The sequence below is a fragment of the Eleutherodactylus coqui genome, chromosome 9 (genome assembly GCF_035609145.1).
Source record: "Eleutherodactylus coqui strain aEleCoq1 chromosome 9, aEleCoq1.hap1, whole genome shotgun sequence".
NCBI lineage: Eukaryota > Metazoa > Chordata > Amphibia > Anura > Eleutherodactylidae > Eleutherodactylus > Eleutherodactylus coqui.
Window position 1 is genome coordinate 94,695,124 of NC_089845.1, and position 23,696 is coordinate 94,718,819.

General features: G+C 41.5%; 1 protein-coding gene across 2 annotated transcripts in view; it reads right to left on the reverse strand.

The window, feature by feature from the left end:
• The window catches only part of ALKAL1 (ALK and LTK ligand 1), a 101,149-nt gene extending 82,689 nt beyond the window's left edge, over positions 1 to 18,460 (reverse strand). Inside the window, exons 1-2 of one of the 2 annotated variants that reach the window (XM_066578983.1) lie at positions 18,400 to 18,460; positions 17,637 to 17,932 (exon numbers count right to left, since the gene is read on the reverse strand). In XM_066578983.1, the coding sequence (XP_066435080.1) occupies positions 17,637 to 17,932; positions 18,400 to 18,419 (316 nt within the window). In that variant the 5' untranslated portion in view covers positions 18,420 to 18,460. Of the gene's footprint in view, positions 1 to 17,636; positions 18,286 to 18,399 lie in introns of those variants that run through there. The other variant, XM_066578982.1, reaches the window with a different exon arrangement.
• Positions 18,461 to 23,696: the final 5,236 nt, after the last annotated feature.

A 23,696-nucleotide genomic window follows, 5' to 3' on the forward strand; every position in this document is an offset into this window, starting at 1 on the left:
GCCCAGGATTCTTGCATAAGTGGAGAATATGTGCAGAGCCCAGCATGTGATTAATCACACACCCAGCTGTGCACACATCTACATGGTTCTGCTGGCAGCTAACAGCAGATTACAATGTTATCTGCCAACTCTTGTGGAAAGAACAGCATGCGGTCCACTGAGAGATAAATGTGCTTGCTTTACTTCTCAGTATCTGAACGATGGAGTTTAAGTTCACCGTAAAATCATTGTTCAAATGAAAAGTGCACAATGCCCGTGTTTACATGTAACAATTATTGCTCATTTTCAGTTGTTTGAATAAATTTTGAGCTATAATCATTACCTGTAAATGGGCCTTTAGTTACAGTGCCTATAGCAAGTCTAAATTAGTCTAAGACCCTCCTCCCGCCTCATCATTGGTTTAGGGAGACACATGTCCCTTCTCATGTCTGCTGTTCTTTTCTCCCTGAAATCTGAAAGTGCACGTAAGCCATGGCTGCAACAAATACATTCTATTCACCCAATAATAACAGAAATACATGCTTCAGCACTCATACACATTTAATATCTGAATATAACTGTACAACTCTTATTTATACTAACCGCATAACAATGCAAGACTCAGCACACATTTTCATCAAAACATGTGGGCCCATCTGCCATGTCTACCAGGATCACCAGGAAATCAGACCACAAAGAGCTGAATTGTAATACAGAAAAGGCAAATTTCTTATAGAACCATGTGCTTCCAAGGAACAATAATATGCCACATTTTTGTGTGAGATTCATTCAGAATCCAAGAGAAAAAAACCTCTGTGCATTTGTATGAAATTGGACACATTCAAAGATGCTGAAGGGCACATGTAGAAGTCTAGAAGTCCGTATATATCAGAGAAAGTCCATTAGCAGCCACATTTTTACACATAATAAAACTAATTTAAAATATTTAAAACACTCAATTGAAAACATAGCAGTAACAGAGGCTTTTCACTTCACGTTCAACTGTTCTCATTGGTAAAATCAATCAACCACTGTTTAAGTGAAAAAACTTTCTATGATTTGAGCAAGCTTACTGCATTGAAATATTCCTCCTGCCAAACAGCCATCAAGGCAAAAACAGCCTGGGCCAGCTTAGAATTTATTGTCCGATCTGTGAATAATTAATTGTGGAACAAAGTGACCGCCAACTGACTGATTTATAAAGTTTAAACTTCACACCATGTATGTAAAAAATGTTACAAAGCTTTGTAATTCGTTCAAAAAATCTCCAACAGTGCTTCACCATCCTTTCACATGCTCAAGAAGAGAGTTGCGGTGATTTTTCCGTATACTTTGAAATTTAGGAAAACGTAATAAGGTTACTGAAAAATTAAACCTGACAGACGTCAGTAAGCTGCAGATGTATCAGTCCTTTATAACCAACCTAATTCATCCTAATTAGTGATGAGCGAGGATACTCACTAAGGGCAATTGCTCGAGCGAGCATTGCCCTTAGCGAGTACCTGCCCGCTCGAGAGAAAAGGTTCGGGTGTCGGCGGTGGGCAGGGAGCTGCAGGGGAGAGCGAGGAGGAACAGAGGGGAGATCTCTCTCTCTCCCTCCCCCCCCCCCCCTGCTCCCCCCTGCTGACTGCCGCAACTCACCGCTCCCCCGCGCCGGCACCCGAACCTTTTCTCTTGAGCGGGCAGGTACTCGCTAAGGGCAATGCTCGCTATATTCACACTAGTGGTTTTTTTTTGTTTGACTGATCCAATTTTACTAAGGATGGAAATCAGCAAAACTGAAGGGAAATGGAAAGCAATGCTTTTTTGTTGGATTGATAAACTTGATCTGGCAAAAAATCGATTAAATCTATTTTCAGCCTATAAAACAAATCTGTTTTCTTGGGAAGCCTACTAGAAGTGAAGAGGGTTTTCTCCCCTTAGGAGGTGGTGGTGACTCTTCAATAAACATAGCTCAATGGTTAGCACTGTTGTCTTGCAGTTCTGGGGTTCTAGGTTCAAATCTCATCAAATACAACATTTGCATAGACTTTGAAAAACTCCACACAGTTGTTGCCCTAAGGGTGAACACCCACTGCCGTTTTTTTCTCCACTGCGCTGCGAGAGTAAAGGTAAAGTCTCGCAGCGCAGTGTGAGAAAAAACCCGGATATCGCCAGTCTTTTCAATGGGGCCAGCAGCAGCATTAGCCCCATTGAAAAAGAGATGGAGAATGCCACGGACTTCTGCCATAGCTGTGACAGCTGTGGCAGGAGTTTCCTTCATCCCCGCGGGGATAGGGCTGGGTTTAGCATCTGAGAGATCTGGTGCTGGGCTAATGGGGACACCCAGGTCTCTGAACGAACATCAGTTTAGAGACAATATATCTCTCAGTGCTCAGTCACACAGGCACCGATCCACCCGTGTTCCTGCATGATAAGGGCGGATCGGCGCCCGTGTGACTGAGCCCTAAGATGGCCGCACTGCAGGTGCGGACGACTCTCCGCACCGCCGGAAGAAAGAACACATGGCCGGCAATGGAGCCAGTCATGTGTTCTTTGTTCCAGCGGTGCGGAAAGTCATCTGTACCTGCAGTGCGGCCGTCTTATCGTGTAGGGACACGGGCAGATCGGCGCCCATGTGACTGAGCCCTCACACTGTTGTTTGTGGACTAATTAAGAATTTACGTTTCAAGCTCATTGTGTTATTCTGTTTTCTTATTGTAAATGTCACATTATTACCTGTGGTCTCTGCTCTTTTGTGTATATGGATATGTGTTTGTTCAGATACTTTGTTATACCATGTCTGATCAAGAGACCTAAGTCATCATGAAAGCTTGCTGGTTAACATAATTTCTTTTTGTAAGCTGTCGAAAGGTTATCGTATGTACAAGACTATTTTGTTTCTCTTGATGAGAGCAATTAGGCCATATTCACAATGTGGAATCTGACACACATATTTCCATATGGGTTCCGCCTCTAAAGCCATGTATTTCTGTTGTGGGTCTGCATGCAGATTTAGGCCACTTTCACACATGTAGCTGGCAAAATGCTGCAGTTTTACTTTTGTTTTCTGATGCTGGTTCCTGCCTCCGACAGTGGGATTTAGCACACCCCATCTTCGTGATGAATGATGAGGTGCGCTAAGCACAGTAAAATAGAGCAAACAGCACTCGAAAATCGTGGTAAAAAAACGCCTGTGTGAGAGTGGCCTTATCCCTTGTAAATGGGCAAAATCCATGTCTGGAATTTTTGAAATGGATTCCATGTGGATCGTTATTAGTTGACTTGCCGCTTCTTTTTTTTCATGCAACATGGGTTTCAAATCCAGGATAGAAACATCCAGATTCCCATTCAAATAAGTGGGATGCGGATTTTGGCACAGACTCTGTATGTGAACATAAACTAACAACTTTTTCTAACAGTACCTTTTTCTTTAATACAAGGCTTATTTTGAAATAGAAGACCAGATATTGTTTGTTTTTCTTCACTTTTGGTACATGTTTCGGGTCAGTGGTGTGTTTTTCCAAACACAACACGCTTAGGCCTCATGCCCATGGCCGTGACAGACTCCGCCAGTGGAATATCACAGTGTAGTCCGTCACAGCGCCCCCCCAAAGACCCCGTACTCACCTCTCCAGATCCACCATTCGAATCCCATCCGGTGAGCCAGCGTGCATGTGCAGTACAGCGCATTACACACCGGCAGTGGGTGATGAGGCGGCCGGTGGTGGGCTGTGATGCGTAATCACGTGATACTTTCGCTGTTGACTATAATGGAAGCAATTAGAACATGCCGCGGTTTCTTTCACGCTGCAGAATTCTGCGGTAGAGTTCCACAGCATGAACATTGAGCTATTAGGTTCAATAGAACCTAATAGCTGCGGGATGATGCCGCGGCAGAAATCTGTCCGTGGGCATTAGCCCATAGGTGTGCTGTTTGTTGCATGCATATTGCCACAGACATCTGTATGCAACTGGAAAAATGCAGGAAAAAAGTTCATATAAAAACATATCAATTTAAAAAATACCATTAGAAAAATACTTGTAAAAGTGCAAGATAGGCCCAATGTCCACAGGCAAATTGGATTTCGCATGTGGGAGCCCTTAGAGGAATCCAATCCTGCCTGCAGTCGAGGACACTGCTTACTTGTCTGGGTCTTCTGCGTGCCTGTCTGGGTTTTCTATTTTCTTCACTGCAGATGTGTTTAGAAGCGCTGGCTGGCACACCACCGCATATGCGCAGTGGAGTTTTTTTTTAACCCTACTACTTTCCTATCGGAATCTGCGGCCCGTCCACAATTCAATTGCAGATGGGCTGTGGATCGGACGGCTTCCATTGACTTCAAATCCACATGCTTTAATTCATGTGTGAATGCCTATGCTTCCTTATGGGCGGCTTGAATTGCGGATAACCTACAAATCAGATCCGCCTCAAGGACATTGGGCCATACCCATGGAGTTTACTAAAACAAAACAAAAAACCTGTGTGGAGGAAGCCTAAAGGGAACAGGTCAGTAGTCACACTGATCTTTTCCTCTACATGATGGTGTCAACCATAAAAAAAGGGCAGGGTCCTTCATTCGTGTCATCTTCTCTCCTCTATGCACACCTATTGCTTACCTAGCATTCAACTACTCAAATCTAGGACATGAAGCTGGTTATGTTGTGATTGGACTTCCCAAAGTAAATGTTTCCACCATGAATTCTAGCCTTTTTACAACATACAAATGGCTAATACCAAATATGTAAATGTTTTCCATTGCATAAAAATGTCATTAAGATTTGATGTTCTAAATTATTTTGACTTGACCACATACGATTTTTATTGTGGTTTTACAGAAATTTCTTTTTTCTTTGACCACAACACAGCCACAACTGTTTGTGCTTGTATGATTTTCTAAAACTTCCCCAGATTGGAAGTATTATGTGAGTCTCTAAGCATTTACTCCAAACACCCCACTGGCTTGTGATGAGTATGACACAAATGGTTTCATTATGAAATCCCTCTTCTAAAGCTTCCATGTCTCTATATATATTTTTTTAAGGAGCAGCTAACCATTCTTGCTCTTATGGGGAGACCCAAGTAGAGATTTTCCCTCTAAGATGTCCGTATACCTTAGCAGAGAATATGGACACTGGTTCTGGTTCTAACGCAGCCTCCTTGTCCTGGTTTAGGGACAAACAATGGCAACTTTGGGGATAGTAAATACAGGTTTAATTAAATGTTAATAAAGGATAAGTGATATATCTATAGTATTCCTGGAAAATCACTTAATGTATTAAAGGAGAACTCCAGTTTTAGCATACATATGAGCAAATGCAAGAATAGGCAGCAACCAAAGGGAACCCATCACCTCTTATAAGTACCATAAAATAAGTTATTGTGTTTATAGGATAGGTCCCACTGAGTCCAGGGGTATATATTTTATAGATGTAATTTTTGTACTTGGTGGGCACCCCATTCCCATGTTGTCATCCCAGAAAGGCAGTGCTTTTCATTCAGTTCATGCACATGCACTCAACTGTTCTCTATGGGTGTACAAATGCACAGACTGAATGAAGAGTCAGGCTGACTTCCTGTGGCAACAGCGTTGGAACAGAGAGTCTGGTAAGGATACAAAAATGACACCCCCAAACTCAGCGGGTCCTATTTATAAGCACCATAAGTTAGTTTATGGTGCTCTTAGTAGCTGACGTGTTCCCTTTAAAAGGAATGTATTACCTATATATTGTTTCTAATTAAAACTAGAGAGTAAAGCAAATTATTTTTTTCTTCCATTTTTATTTCTGATTGTAGAATTTTCATTCTATTGTCCGTATATGAATATGAGGGCGGCCATCTTGCCTGAGCTGCTGTTAACAGCATTCAAAGATATGCTTTACAGCAGCCACATGAAATACAGGAGCCTGCATTCTAGAGATGCTCAATGAATAACATGGAAGAGTGTTCTAGACATGCACTATGACCTGTGCAGAGGTCATTGTGGAGGGTGGAGGAGGTGAGCTGTGACCATGAACCTATTGCAAACTGTGCTGTCTAGATATAGATGCTGCCTTTCATTGTAGTATTGCCTACAATGATAGATTCATTTTTAAATATGCATGGTAACAATTTTAAAAAAATCATCAAAGTAAAAAAAAAACATCCTTAACATGTTAACTTGTTGTGAGGAATAGGTCATTTTCTGATTCCCTTTTATAATTGCGAAAAAAAATGTATCAGACGAAAAAAAGCAATGTATTTATCTTTTGCATCATCAGAGCCACCCTATATGGACATAAATGAGCAATTATAGAGTTCCCATTAAATGCTTTATTTACTTTGTACAAGGAGAACTGAAATGCACTGAAGCCCTATGCTATAATTAATGTGTACACTTGTGTTTAACATTGACCCCAACATTCTGCTCTCTCTGTAAGAGATGTTCAGCTTTAAGAATAATTGCAGAATATAATGGTTACATAGATGACTTTATGTCCCTAACAACAACAAATATGTGATGAGTAAGAAGCACATGAGGTGAAACTCTAAGCTTGGTGGTTCCAGGCCATACTTGGCAGTGAAGCACTTGAAAGTTGCAGAACCTAACACTTTGGTTCACTTTAAGCTATCCTCTACTGTGGTCAAGGAACCATGCAAAATCCACCAGTCCACCAAGAGTCAGGTTGTACCTAAAGTGGCTGCTGGTTTTTGCCTATCCTGCAGTGCCACTGTGGGACCCGGAGAGGCTACCCTCTGCCACAACTGGCCTTTTCTCGAGGGGTTGTTCCACTCACTTTATATAGGTTTATCTTGCACCCCCAAGGGGCTATGTTACAGCTAGACTACTACTTTTTTTCGGAATTTACTCCCAACTAGATATGAGCGAGCACCAAAATGCTTTGGTCCTCATTATTCGAGTTGAACTTTTCGTAAAATTCGAGAGCTCTATTTGAGTAACGAACCCCATTGACTTCAATGGGAGACTCGAGCATTTTTCTATGGGACACGCTTTTTTTTTTCCCCCTGTGTTTGTGTTCTCTCTCTCTCTCTCTCTCCTTCACCATGCCAGCCATAAACTACCGTTGACGTGCGCAGCATCGCAGTGGGGAGGGGTCAAATCTGACACGTCAGAGGCGGAGAGGGGCCAAAACTGGGGTGGGGTCGAACACGATGTGATGATTGCTCGAGTAGCGAGCACCATCGAGTATGCGAATTCTCGAACGAGCATTAAGCTCGGAAGAGTACGTTCAGTCAACTCTACTCCCAACTCCTCTTGGTTGTAAGCATGCAAGCATACATGTCACCCAACTCTCTGGTGAACAACAGTACAACCTAAGACCACCAAGTAGTCACACAGTCTCAGTCCAAGTCCTTGTTATTAAAAGGATCTCTTAAAGGACCACTCACCTTTAACTTGCAACAACAACATAGTAGCATACTAGTAACAATACTCCACTAAGCTTCATCCACATATACTGTAGCTTGGCCATCATCACAAAGACCTCTTTAACCCCTTAAGGACAAGACCAATTTCTTTATTTCAATTTTTAGTGTCTCCTCCCAACTTTCAAAAAATCCTAACTCTTTTATTTTTCCATCGACATAGCTGTCTGAGGATTTGTTTTTTGTGCGGCATGTTGTATTATTCAGCGGTACTACTTATTATACCATATTACACACTGAAAAACGTAAAATATTTCTAAGTGGAGTGAAATAGAAAAAAAACACAATTTTGCAATCTTTTCAAAGAAAATCTGCAGCTAAATCCATAATAAAAATCACACATGAATTTTGTCTATTTCTGACAATTTTTGGTCACACACAAAGAGTACATTGGTGAATGGTGTAAATTAGTCACACATACTATTATGATGTAGAGGGGACGCCATGAGCCGTACAGCATATATTATAGTATGGTTCTACATTAGCTCTGCTCTTGACTTTGTACTGATATGATCCAGTCTTAAAAATTCAAAAAGGTTTGGACCTGGATACGTGCTAAATCATTTTTCTTTTTAGTTCTGATTCAGCTATTTAGTAAAGCAAAAGTGGCTTCATGTTTTATCATCTGTATATGATTTCAAGACATTCCTCAATTTCGGCACCAGATTTTTGAGTTTTATGTTTCCTGCACTTGGTCTTGTTTCTGGCTCCATAACAATATTATGGGAGTTTTCGTTCACAGATTAGGATAGAATATTCTTTCCTTACTTTTACCTAAAGTTACCTATAGTATGTAATATCTTTTATTGCTTTCAAGAAATGGAGAAATGTATTAGATCCATCTTGGGAAAAAAAAAAAGTCAAAGCACATCTGAGTCTGAAACTGACAGAAGTTGGACAGAACACAAACCCATTAAAGTTAACATGTGTATTCACATGAACGATTCTTTTTCACAGACTGATGGTCCGTGTAAAAAAAATCACAGAATGTCCTATTCTGGTGTGATTCTCAGGGCTTCTTCAGATGAGTCAATGTGCAAATACACTTTCCTCAGCGCAACGTAATTGCGCAGTGAGTGAGCTTGATTTGCATGCGTGTCTGAGCATAGAATGTGACTTTTTTGCATACGCAGGGCATGTTCATATGAGCGCGTGACACCTCCCCACCTTGATTTAAAAGGCTATTTAGCCTGAGGTCCAGATGTGTTTTTAACAGAATTAGGGCTTATTCACACGTTTTCACGGCTGACCGATATACGCTACCATGTGTATACAGGCCCGGTGTATATGCCATCAGGCAGAGGGAGACAGCTTAGTTCGGCTAAGCTGTGTCCCCCTTCCCTTGCCGGCTTACCTCCTCTCTCCTCCCCTCCGTCTGTTTGCAATGGGAGTGGGCAGGACGGGGTCAGAGCTAATCTCCCTCCCCGCCCCTCATCCTCAGCCAGCAATGGGAGGCAGTGGGATGGGGCGAAGCTTAGCTCCACCCCTTCCCATTGCAAACAGCCGGAGGGGAGTTGGGGGGAGGAGAGAAGGGGTAGGGAGATAAGCAGTCACGCTGTTAAACTCCCTCCCGTCGGCAGCGGCCATAGTCTGGCCAGGAAGATAGTTCCAGGGCTATCTTTCCTGCCCGGCGTAAAAACACTGAGTCGGGCACTTTTAGGCTGCGGGAATACACCTGTGTGATCTGATGCACCAGATAGTAGCGTATATCGGCTGGCCGTGAAAACGGTGGCCAATATACGTTTGTGCGAATAAGCCCTTACGCAGCGTATTGCAGATTTTTCCATGCATTTGAACACCTCTTATATATGCTGAAAGCTAGAGCATGTCCTATTTTTTTTGTACACGACTGAAATGCAAATAAATTGTTCATGTGAAAGAACCCATTGACATCAATGGGTTCTATTCTCTGCATATTGTACACAAAAACACGCAAATACATCCGTTTGAAGAAGCACTTAGAGCAGAATTGCAAATTCAAGTCAATGGGTGCGTTAGAAAAGCAGAATGTGCTTTCATGGCATATGTGTGCACTCCATTTTTTTACGTACCCACTGACCTCAATGAGAGTTTTAAATTTCATCAATTGGGCCACCTTCTATTTTTTAATGAACGTGAAAAATGGATGACTCTAATGACACTTGCGCATTAAAAACGCAAAAACTTAACAAAAACTGATGTAAAAAGTACATACCCTTGAAGTGAAATTGGTCAGGATTTCACTGACCAAAATTGCACTAACCTGTGTGAATAAGGCCTAACAGAAATGATTCTGTAAAAGATCTATAGCTATAAAAAGGAGACATATTAAAGGAACCTGTCAGCTTGAAAATGCAATTTATTCTTCAGATTGAGCTGAGCAGATTGATATATAGTTTTGAGGCAAAAGATTCAGTATAACTTGTATTTTATTCATTTATATCTCTGCTTATTCTGGGCTTTGAGGTCCAATGGGCGGAGCTATCAGTGATTGACAGTTATCTGTATATGGGTGCACATGCAGAAATAGCTCTCAATCACTGATAGGACCGCCCACTGGACCTCTGAGCTAAGGATGTGCAGAGATGTAAATGAATGAAATACAAGTTATACTGAATCATTCTCCAGAAAACTATATATCAATCAGCTCCTCCTGTCTACAAGATGGATTACATTTTCAATGTCACAGGTTGCTTCAAATTGTTAATTTTCTAAAGAAAGGACTTTTTTTCTTAAGGCTGTTTTCAGTATTGTTAAGAGTATTTTTCCAATTTATGATAGGTATTACAGCAGGTATTTATCACCTATCCACTGGTGATAAAATCCTGTGGGGGTTGTGGAAACCCTGAGTGAGTTATTGTAGCAGCAGGTATGCATGGTTCGTGCAAGGATAAGCAATAAACGTTAAATATCTCCTTTAAGTTAGTATATGGAGCCCTTTAAATCAGTATGGTAAAATTTGTAGTATTCACGAACATTAAAAATAATTTAGAGACGCTGTCCCTGTGTATTAAGCATACTGTACTTCATCTATAATGTAAATTAACATTAAATGCAGCTAGTCATATATTCTCTTCTAGAACAACAATCCAAGAGTTTTGTTACCTTTAAAGCCTCCAATATACCTGCCCTATGCCTGAGTTGTGCCCAAATTGGCTTGCGTGCAACTCGAATTGGGCATCATATGGATACGTGTCCTTGTGCTATATGATATAAGGGCAGCCCACACATTTACATGCATTTGCATGTCCTAATTCTCATCTGTGATACGAACAAGAATAGGACATAGAATGAGTATTTCCATACAGACCATCAGTCTGCATGAAGAAATGGCAGTGTGCATGGCTCCATAGTCTATAGTGGTGCTGTGTGCCATCTGTTAATTAATATGGTCAGCATACCCATATATGCTAGTGTGATAGAGGTCTTAGTCAATAATTAATCACAGCCAATAGCACTATGTTCATTCCTAATTTTCCATCTCTTAGATTCTGAAACTATAGAAGTAAAGTTTTCATGACGCATGATATGCCATTTGCTATGCTTTTTAGGATGATTGCTAGGGAGGGTATTGTTTCTCCTTAAAGGGGTTGTCCCGCGAAAGCAAGTGGGGTATACACTTCTGTATGGCCATATTAATGCACTTTGTAATGTACATTGTGCATTAAATATGAGCCAAACAGAAGTTATTCACTTACCTGTTCCGTTGCTAGCGTCCCCGTCTCCATGGTGCCGTCTAATTTCAGCGTCTAATCGCCCGATTAGACGCGCTTGCGCAGTCCGGTCTTCTGTCTTCTGAATGGGGCCGCTCGTGCCAGAGAGCGGCTCCTCGTAGCTCCGCCCCGTCACGTGTGCCGATTCCAGCCAATCAGGAGGCTGGAATCGGCAATGGACCGCACAGAAGCCCTGCGGTCCACCAAGGGTGAAGATCCCGGCGGCCATCTTCACAAGGTAAGTAAGAAGTCACCGGAGCGCGGGGATTCGGGTAAGTACTATCCGTTTTTTTCTTTAAACCCCTGCATCGGGTTTGTCTCGCGCCGAACGGGGGGGCTATTGAAAGAAAAAAAAAAACCATTTCGGCGCGGGACAACCCCTTTAAGGAGAGCACCTTGATGGTGTATGATGAGAATTACAAGGCCATGCATGCTCCTCTGGGAAATATGCAAATAGGAAGATGGAACAAAACCTCTGCAGCGCCACCTATTAGAAGGCAGCATGTCAGAATTTTTAGACAAGCCTTATCATAATGACTGGGAATTGTAAGCCAAGCCATGTGTTTTCGCCAGAGTGGCCTGTTACTATGACAGTATACAAAAAAAAAAACATATACCACATGACATGTATGCAGTTGCATATATCTGCATATTTCATTGGAGGGACTGTTGCATATATGGTATGCATTGAACTTCAGTAACTAGTTGCTTCCACTTGGACACTTGGACAAATTAATTATAAATAGCAAGCAAATTATTCCTAATAGATCACATATTTATGGGCAGCTGATGTCTCTTGCAGTGTAATTTACTAGGTGAGCATTCAGCACAAATGTTAGTTGGGGGGAAGGGCCTTAGTAATTGATTTGTCCTTCTCTAGCACTGAATTGGGCTTTTACCAAGTGAGGCAGAAACTAGACCAGCATTATTGGCTTTTCTTTCAAATTAACTCACTGGAGGGGTTACATCAATTCAGCACAAAGACTTTTCCACTGTGTTACATCCCATTATATCTTCTCCCTGCATGGTCCAGGGATAGCACAATAATGTGATCCATAAATATAAAAAGTCATCTGTGAAGCATCATATTTACTTACGAAGAATGCAGCTGAAGCCAATATGACTTTACAATGCTTTACAGACTAATGTGAAAGCTTGGAAGAGCATTAGACTTACAATAGGTATGCCAAAGAAACTTACTATTTCCACATTTTGTGTAACACAAATTCCATTTAAGATGGCATGATTGTTTTTGTTGTATCATTTTAATTCCTTTATCTTAGTGAATATCCTTCCATGCAAAATAGAATTTATAATGGTACTTAGTGACCTGAACAAGTAAAGGGCTTGTTCACACATGATTTTACATTGGGCTTTAAAGGTGTATTCCCATCTTGGCAAGTTAACCTCTATCCACAGTCAGGGTCCAACCTCTAAAACCCTTATCAATCCAGAGAAATCACCTCTGGCTGGTCCTGAATGTTTGACGGTGGGTGGCCATACATTTGCACTACCGCACCATTCACTTCAATGGGACCACCACAGATCGCCAAGTTCAAAAGCTGTTCTATTAAGGTGAATGGGACCACCAGAGATTGTCACACTCAACTCTATCTGTATCCTCTGAATACAGACATAATTAAATGCTAAGGCAGAGCAGGGAACCGCCAACTCCCTGTTGGACGCTCACTCTAGTAGGCTATGATCCAGAAAGACTTATTTTGAAGGTGGGTGGCCTCACATGTACAACACTATACCATTCATTCCAATGGAACCACCAGAAACAGCCAAACGCTTGAACTCGGCCACCCGATGTCAAAATTCTCGACTTTATAGCCTCCTTTGCACATGTTTATTTATTTCACACATTCATATAGCAAACACATGTTTCACAAAGATTGTCATCAATTCCATCAGTCCTTGACCTTCCTGGGCCCTCAACCTAAATTCAGGGAATGTTTTAATGTTTTTTAGAATGTGAGAGAAAAACTGTAGAACCTGAAAAAAAAACACACACAAACAGGGATAAGCTACAATCTCTGTACCACTGTTGCCTTTCGTTAGGGTTGACTCCAGGGCCCCAGGATTGCATGGAAGCAGTGCTAACCACTGAGTCACCAATTTCTTTGGTGCATCTGAAAAAATGTACCAAACATAATTTAGAAACGACTTAAAAAACTACACTATGGTGGTTGCAGTCTTTGGTATGGTCTAGATCAGACTTTTTGAACTCCAGTTCTTAAAGGGATTTTGTCATTACAAATAAAATTATCTAAACTTACCTATTCCTTCCCTGTCAGTCTCCTTATCACATCTTTTCCTGCTTGAGCTTCTCCAGTGTCCCAGGTCAGCTCACTGCAGGCTGGGACCAGCTTGTTATGAAGGCTGCTCATCACAAACTCCTTCCTGCTGGGTCAGTGAAGGTCACATCCCTGTGCTGTAGTTTCACTGCCTAGGAAGGAATTGTAATCTATTTCAGAGATAGCTCGCATGAGCAATCTCTGAAGAAGATAGGCAGTCTTCCTGCTGGCCTGTGAGCTGTGACATAACGTACATTGGCAGACTGCCAACCTAATGTAGTAACCTCACAGGAAGGAGAAGAATCAGGCAGCTGGAGGTAAAGTGAGCCCCTGGACTGCAGGAGACAGAAGAAGATAAGGGAGGTGAAGATCTGGTAAGTAGACTGATGGGGGAGGAATAGATAAGTAGAGCATTTTTCGTTTTTAGTGACAGAACCCCTTTAAGTACCCCTAACAAGTCATATTTTAAGCATTTGCTTAGTATTTCATGGGTGATATAATTATTGTCAGCGCCTCAGAAATTGACACAGGTGTTCTCTCCATAGGAAATCCCTAAATCATCGCCTATTTTGGGTACTTGATGACTGGAGTTAAGGCGCACCACTGTTAGACCAGGCTGTACTTTGGGAAAAAAACACACACTGGGACATTTTTTACGAATACTGATGCTCCACCAAGTGAGGAACCAGGCTTCATTTTCTATGTCACATGCTTGTCTTCATGAGCACAACGCATGCCATGTTAACGAATACAGTACAGATGCGGAGCTGTGACATGTTAGGGCAGGGAAAGCTAAGGTCTTACCTGTTAGAACTCACTAACACAGAAGAAAGATGGAAGGATTTTCCTGACAATACATTGCCCTACATGGGACCATAAAGCCATGTCTCCTTTATTTCTACACAAAAACAGAAGCAATAGCATTGATAATTATATGTGTGTAGAGCAGGGCCATGCCATGGATTCTTGTCCCAATGCCCCAAATCCTTGAGTAATTGTCAGATTCAACTGTATCTACAAACTCAGAATGCAGATATGTTTAAATTACGAGGGTGGAACAGAGATCCATCTCCCTGCCCTGCGACTCACTGTAGTAGGCCACAATCCATTTGGACTTGTGGCCTACAAGATGCTAGGGGCCATGTACAGCCCAGTGCAGATGACACAATGCTGAGACATGAGCACTCTGCCTGCACCAAACCCACTGCACTGGATAGGAGCAGCATAACATGGAAATGGGATTAGGGGAATATTAGGTTTTATTACTATTGTGTGAGAGACACAAGGAAGAAGGCACAATAGGAAAACCTTTATGGGGTCTCACACAAACGGATTTTAATTGTGGAATCCATGATTGCTGTCTACGCGAAAGATATGCAGTAAAACGCAGGCGTTGAAAGGTATGTATTTTCGATTTTTCGTTCACACTCGCGGGTATGAATTGCGTATTCCATGAGTGGAAGAAAAATCGCAGCATGCTTATTTTTAAAGTGCATTCCGCACGGATGGCCCCCATTGAAGTCAATGGATGCGAGTGTTTCGTCGCCCATACACAATTCATATTGCGTATGAGTGGTGGAAAGCTTGCAACATCAAAGGAAAATAGACAGAAAAGCTGGAATGGAGGGGAGAGGGAAATCTTTCTTCCGTGTAGACGATATGTTCTGCCCAGTGTATATCAGCGCAGAAAAATGCTCGCATCCACGATCTACCGCAATTCTTCCCAATTACTTTCCACAAATGACCAAAGGTCTTCCATTGCAGAAATCTGCATGCGGAATCCGGCCCCTTTGTGTGAGCCCAGCCTAACTGTAAAGAATTATTACTGTATGGGAAAAAGATGATGATTATTACTTGTAGGGAGCCCAGACGTTGCACTTTTGCCTCATGGAGGCCCAAGGGGGGATTTTTACTTTTGGGCACAAAAAGAGAGCATTATTACTAAACACCATCTAGGAGGTCAATTATTACAAGTGGGGGCTAAAAAAAGGATATTATTATGTGCGGGTACAAAGGGGGAACACTATTACTTTGTGGCTATTATAACTGCGCAGAAGTTCAGTGGAGAGTACTTTTAGGCTGGGTTCACACAGGGCAGATTTGCCGCGGTTTTGCCGCGGATTGCCGTTGCATATCCACACTGCGGCAAAACCGCTGCGTTTGCAGTGCAATGCAGCACAAATGAGATTTGCCAAAAAGCTGTTCTCATAGGATGGATTTTTTCCACACAGCCGCAGTGCGGAAATGCAACTGCGGCGCGGTTTTAAAAGATGCAGCATGTTCATTCTATGGTCTTTTCCGCAGCGCTTTTTTGTCCATAGACCTCTATGGACGCAGCCGAAACCGCAGCAAATACGTGGCAAAAAGTAAAAAAGCGCTGCGGAAAAAAACGCTTGCAGATTTTTCCGCACGAAAATCCGCAGCAAAAAACGCAAGTCCAAATTAACCTTTGAAGCGGTTTTGCAGCAGAAGCAGTTCTTCTGCGGCAAAACCGCAACGGAAAAACCGCGGCAAAACCGCAGCAACTCTGCCCTGTGTGAACCCAGGCTTACTGCTGGACAGAAAAGGCACATTATTACTTTTTTGCGGGACATGTAGTGGGTATTATTGTTGGGTGGGAGCATAAATGTGGGCACTATTATTGACGGCATAAAAGAGGGAATTTTATTTTCTGGGGGCACAATGGGAGAATTTATTACTGTATGGGGGCACTAATACTTTGTGGGGTACAAAAGGGGGATTAGCACTATTTTGACCACAAAGGAGGACATTATTATTGTGTATGGGTCACTAAGAGGGGCATAGGGAGTAGCTGCAGAATGGGAAATTGGTGTGCAGATACAAGTCATGTCTGGAAGAAGCATCCATGGTGGTCTAAAGCAGACAACTACAATCAGAAAAGAGGTCACCAGTGAGTGACTGGATTTTACTGCACTTCATTCACAGTTCAGAGCTGGAATCTGACCATTATTTGGTGACTGCATTATTTAAAGCGATACTACCAAACATAGAGCTGAGCCTCTGCATCTAAGCCTGGCGTGTTATAATAGTTGCCCCATAGATACGCTGTCTCTGACACAGATCTTCATATTCTGCTTTTGGCCAATCAGTTTTTAGTAATCAAAAAACTAACAACACTAATAACGCCATGAAAGCCTGATCTAAAAAATGTTTGTGTTCAGCATTATAATGCAAAAAGAAAAAACATGCAACAAGGGACACGCTGAAATTCGGCTTTTTGGCATGATTTCTACTATTCAAGTATATCGGTAAAAAAGCATTCAACACCTAGTGCCTGCTGTGTTTACAACAAATATCATGCTCATAAAAACACATATAAAATGTATCAGATAATGTAATATGCGCATAGAAATTCACATGTTTCTTTTCAGTCACAGCATATCCGAATACTGCACTTTCTAAACTTAAAAAGCGTGTAGTCATCCTGACCTATATAAAAAAAAATACCAGAGTTTATGTAGAAAGCCCAAGTAACACACCAGGGAGTTTTAATTAAAATGTTGCATTTTTACACAAGCCATACATATTAGTGTCAGTTTCAGAAAAGTTCAGCTTTAAATCACAAAAATATGTCACATTTATGCATATTCATGCCATTGTTTGTTTCGTACATTGATACATTGTATCTTCATGTTGCATTTGGACAAACAAGTATAAATATAAAGTATCAGTTATTATCAGTTTACCCACCATCAGTACAACATCAACAGTTCTTGGAAAATCACAAAACCTGTTTGATAAAATCCAGCTAGAAGGACATCACAGGAATTATTAGCAAATAGTATCCTCATTGTCTTCTGACTAATACCACAAAAGATAAATATTTCCACATTTAGTGTTACAATTCTAGCTACAAATCACTCTTTCACTAGAGACATAACCCTTCTTTTATCCTGCAAGAATTGTTCTTATTGTGATGTTTGGCTTTAAAAGAAATTGCAATGTGTATGGTCAGATGAACACAATCTATTACACTAATGTGATTAGTCTATGCACTCATTTATTCTTCCCCAGAAATAATTCACATTGCACTCAGTAGTGTGACGATACGTTAGATAGGCACAGCTGAACCCAAGCCTGATACCAGCATGAAATCTCCTCTAAAGCGATTAGAGACTCTGAAAGGAGATAAAACTACTGGATGTCTTACGGATTGGATTATACTGTATAAACTTGTGATTTCTCTCTGTATGAAAGGAAGAGGCAAAGATCAGGAATCTTAGGAGCAGAGTCACTTACCTGAAGGTCTCTTGTTGCTGGTCCTTGCAGAAGTTCTCTCCCTGGAGGACAGTCTGTGGTTGCCACCATACTCTGCAGAGTAAGCAGTGCCCTCGGTGTACCGCCTTGTAATGACTTTGCCACTTTCTCTGCCAGAGCTACTACTGTCCCCAATGACCTGCACCATAAGATCTAGAAGAGTTCTTTCTCTCGCTTGCCCTTCACTGATGCCCTGAACAGACGAAGTGACCAACAATAAGGAGATGGCCAGTACTGCCTGCCATTTCCTCGCCCTCTGCATCTCTCCCTTTGCGATCCTGGGGAAGAGAGAGGGAGGAAGACAAGGGTTACACATGCTAGCTTCTGCCCTTCATCATCTTCTGCCTGCTCATGGTGATCTTGGCCAACGCAGGACCCCTGGATGTTCCTGAGAAGAACTTCAAGCAGTCAGAAGAAATGCAAAAGTCAAATCACGGGAGGAGAGGAGGCTCAGAAGCTGCTGCTGATAATAACTACTGCTAACTTCACTTTAATGATCAAACAATCCGCACTCATCCCTTTCTCCAACTGTTATAATCCATCCAACTAGCACACACTCCTCCCAGGGCACAGCAACTAATAGCAGCATGTCAGTGACTAGCCTCCCTAATTGAGTGGCCAGACTCTCCACCCTCCAGGCTGCCTCTCATCCCACATCTTCCAGGGCACATTTATAGCTCCGGATTAGAAAAGGTATTAACAATGCAGAACAGATAATACAATCCTGGCTTTGTTTGGGATTTACTTAGCTTTCTTCTCCATCATTATTGCCGGGTTGATGAAGACAAATGTAAAACACAACTGCAACTCACAAAGTCTGCAAAGAGCCCTTTGCCTGAGTCTCAGTGCAAAGTAACAGCTGACTGTAAAGTGTGCAGATGTGTAGATAGCTTTCATACTTGTTTTACTCTAAAAACATGTACAATGACATACAGTCAGCACAGTTTCAGTAAATATACACATCCAGTCCAGAGTTACATGGAACTAAAAGTCAGTACAAGTCTCTTGGATAAGTAGCCTGACTGATGGGACTTGTAGTTCCACACACTATATGCACATTTAACTAACTCTATTCTAAGGCAGCCCCTGAATACATTGCAGCTCCCAAACACATTCCTTAGAGTATATTCACATGAACGATTTTTCTGTCTGATTCTCTGTCCATTAAAATTGGACTGAAGTAGAATGCAAATAAAGCATATTATTTTAACTGGTTATATTCACACGATGAATTATTGGATGAACCGTCTGAGCAAAGATAAATTGCAGCAGGTCCTGTTTTTGGACAAAAATCTCAGTCAAAAACAGATTGCACTGTTTTTACGCAATTGCAATCCGTTTTTTTGCATGTAACCATAAAAGAATGTATGCAGAGCACTTCATTACATAATTTGGCGTATTTTTTTGGAACGCTCATAAAAACCAGATACCAAATGGATGAAAATTGCATGGAAAAAAAAATCACAGAAACGCAAAAATGGGGTAAAAATCACAAAAAAGTGGTCTGAAAAAAAGCGCCTGTGTGAATATATCTCACTCTAAAACATGTAGAATGCATACAGTCAGCCCAATTTCAGTAGATGCATATCCATTCCAGAGTTTACATGAAACTAAAAGTCAGTACAAGGCTCTTGGATAACTAGCCTGACTGATGAGACTTATAGTCCCACTCACTATATGCACATTTAACTATCCCTGCTCTTGGGCAGCATCTGAATACATTGCAGCTCCCAAATACATTCCTAGAAACCTTTATATTCTGTCAGTGGCACATCAGGATAACCTTGTTGAAATCTACAGGTGCAGATGTTCGTCCATGTATGTACTGTATGACATGGATTTAGTCTATTTTTATGAATAGATACAATGTGTCATTGTGTAAACTCAATGTATAAAGTAAATTGTTACATTATATCTCAGATAAGACTGTATGGTGTGTAGTACATTATTGTATATCATAAAGGTTTATCATACTGAACAGCATGCATACACAGAGCACTGAGAAAAGAGGAAATTAATGTATAAAGATACCAGATGTTCTCATAACTTACCCAAGGTGAGCTGAACCTATTCCCAACACTGATGTTAGATGTGGAGTCTTTGCCAAGTGTAGACAGGTTACAGTAACAGCATCCTTTGCGATCCATATACCTGTCTTATATATACTTTCTCTAGGTGGCTGCTCAGGCTAATAGTATTGACTTTAGGTGGGTGGTAGGTAATGAAAACATCTTTGGTAATTCATTCTTTGAGTCACCATGGCTCTTCCTGGCATACAGTAGCACCATCCCCCTTCCCAATGGATAGCAATTGAGAGCCATTTATTAGACTGACTCAGATATATTTGTGAATTAGATTCTCCCTTTAGATCAGGAAATGCCTGTTAATAAAGCTGACAGCATCAGACAGAATTTAGTACTTGTGGGGATTCACTTAGAATGACAACAAAAGAAGGAAGAAAATATATTCTTCCCCTGAGACTTTTTGAAAGATACAAACAAGTTTTAAGATATTTCCTTGTTAACATAAGGACCCGGGATAATATATATCACTGCTGATAAAGAAATAAACCAAATCACTGACTAATACTGTCTGTTAGGTTTCATCATTTATGTCTGACAGTATGTCATTACTAATTTGCTGGGAACTTAATAGCAATTACTAGTTTGCTAAATAGAACTTAGTTAAAAAGCTGCAGCTTGACAGCAACAAATGATCCACTGTTGAGCAATGGTTAATTATTTCTAGTGACCCTAGTAACATAATTATTGCCATTATTTTAACTGTGAACCCTTTAAGGAAACAAACAGCCTTTAACCATATACAGCATGAGGGAATATGAACATCACAGAGGGAATCCCCTTGCAGAGGACCTCCACTCTCCAAGCAAGAGCTGCTAGAGATGTGAATGGACACTGTGTAATGCTAAATCCACCCTGCCCTGGAAAGGGGTGGCAGAAGAAGATGACAAAGAATCTTTATTTAGTGTCAACATGTTGAACAGCACTCTTGTGCAAACGAAATCAAACAATGATGAGTAATGGCATCTAATTAAAGGGTTATTCTGGGGAGAAAATTTTTAATGAAATCTGCTCTGAACAGTATAAAAACCTAAAAAAGTTACAACAGTACAAATGTTTAGTGTGATAACAGAGGATAAAACTTCAATCTTTATTCCAACATATAAAAAAAAAAAGCAAGCCAACATGTATCCTATGTGGTGACCCCTGTCATGTTTTGGACACTGTGCCCTTAACTCTTTCCAATCCACTGTCTGACGTCTAAAGACATTCTGATTGAAGCCTGTACAGCTCCGATGTCAGAAGACGTCCGGCAGGGTATTCTTACTGTAGATTACTGGCCGCTCTGTTGTCAGGGGCCTCTCCAGCATGTCACCTACCGCAGTACTGGCTCTAACCAGCAGATGGTGCTATTGTATAATGGCAGAAAGAGAAAGCCGCCTAGGAAACCCTGAATCCAAAATTGGATTGCAAAGGTTAATTGTAGCCTATCCTCTGTTATCTCACTGGACATTTATATTGTTTGGACTGAGGAGTATTGTTACCTCTTCATCTCAACTGAGGAGTTGTTCATCTCTTCTTTCACTCATAAAAAATATATACTTCAACCGATTCCCTCCAGCCCCTGCTCCGACAGTGCCATCCCATCACAGCTACATGTGACTGCTACAAGCAGTTGTTGGCTGTAGTTAGTTCAGGATCAGCTGGTAATTGGCTGTAGTGGTCATATGTCCCTGTGATGTGACCATCTGATGAGTATGACTTTTTTATGGTTCTTAGGGTATATTTACACTTGGGCTATGAATTCCATTTTCCTGCTTCATTATAGGAGCAGGAAAACTGAACTACTCGGCCAAAAGAATCCATTTTGTGACGGAACTGAACAGCGCTGAACAGACTCCATTGGCTATAATGAAGTCTGCTTAGATTCCATCCAGCTGTCCGGCACTTTCTCGGATGAAGTAGCAAACCATGGTGTGCTATTTCATCTAGGATTTTCATGGAAATCAGTAATAGGGGTTCCAAATGCTGATGTGAACACAGTCTTAGGGCTTACTCATACGAACGCATTTGTGCACAGTGAATAGAACCCGTTGAAATCATATGTGCACTTTTTGCACATGCATTTTGGTTGCATAAAAAAAACGCCGCATGTCCTAGTTTCATGCGTATTGTGAACATAAACAGCACAAATTAAACTAATTAAACTTAATTGTCCATTGGAATCAATGGGAGCATTCTTGAGTTTTTTTGCCCGTGCAAAAGATACAGTAAACTACGCATACATGCATGTAAAAACACCACACTCATCATGTAAATACACTTACTCCCGTGTGAACCTCATGGGCGTTTTTTCACCGCATATTATGTATGCGATGCACGGCTGCGTGATACGAGGTGAATGGAGTCAATGAAAGTCAACGGACTTTCATTGATCCATGTATACCGGCATGTAGACGCATGAGAAATCAAACGCAGCATACTCTTTTTCTCTCCATACCATGCAGTGTGAGCCCTATACACTTGTATGAGCAGCATATGAAACGCTGTCGATGTGCAATACAATGCGTATGCGCAGCATTTTTATATGCATCCCCACCAAGAAACAGAGCAGGGAATTTAAAATAAAAAAAAGTCACACTATACATGTCTGTGTTCGTGTACTATGTGGGCATGCGCAGTACACTCTCAGCCATATGTGGCCTCTGCCATTTCTCTACCTAGTATTTACTAACAAACAATGGTAAAATGCTGCGCGGAGACCCGCAGTGCTTCACCAAGGCGACCGAGGACATAAGGCCTAATAGAGTACTGAGCAGACTTCTATTACATTTTTTCTCCCCAGACTACAAGACTAGTAATAACACAAGAATTTATATTCCCTGAAGAAATAGGGGGTGACAATAGAGGTACACTCACTAAGCATTGGACACTTTATAGAAATGTGGCGAGTACAGTGCAAAAATGTAAAAAGATGAAAATTTTTGAACAAAAAAAGCATGTGCCAGAGTATGCAACTTTTTTAGACTCGAAAAGTGCTGCAAATCCATTGATAAATCCCTCCCCTATTTTTGCAACATTTTTAAGCACTTGTTTTTGGTGACATTTTCTTGTTTTGTAACATTTAGACTGCCTTTACTCACATCAGTGTTGTTTGATGCTTGCAAGGAAAAGCTATTCATTTTCGGCATATTTCATATCTAGAGATGAGCGAACGTACTCGTCCGAGCTTGATACTCGTTCGAGTATTAGCGTGTTCGAGATGCTCGTTACTCGTGACGAGTACCACGTGATGTTCGGGTTACTTTCACTTTCATCTCTGAGACGTTAGCGCGCTTTTCTGGCCAATACAAAGACAGGGAAGGCATTACAACTTCCCCCTGCGATGTTCAAGCCCTATACCACCCCCCTGCAGTGAGTGGCTGGCGAGATCAGGTGTCACCCGAGTATAAAAGTCGGCCCCTCCCGCGGCTCGCCACAGATTTGTTCTGACATAGAGGAGGGAAAGTGCTGTTGGTGCCGGAGCTGCTATAGGGAGAGTGTTAGGAGTATTTTTGGCTTCAAGAACCCCAACGGTCCTTCTTAGGGCCACATCTAACCGTGTGCAGTACTGTGGAGGCTGCTTTTTGCAGTGTTGCACATTTTTTTTTTTTTGTATATCGGCCGTGCAGAGCATTGCGCCCTGCAGTAATTATACATAGTCCAGGGCCAGTAGTGGTGGTGAGGCAGGGACAGAAGACATATATTGTGAGGCAGGGACAGAAGACATATATTGTGAGGCAGGGACAGAAGACATATATTGTGAGGCAGGGACAGAAGACATATTTATTGAATATAGGCAGTGGGCCTTTGCAAAAACATTTGGGGAAAAAAATCCATTTGGGCTGCCTGTGACTGTCCTCAGTGTAATGGGTCTCTGCTGGGTGTAGTTGTCCTCCTAATTCATACGCAGCCAGCTAAGTGTTGCAGCAGGCTTGCGCAAAATTATTTCCTGGCTCTGTGTTGGCTGTTAAATCACCGC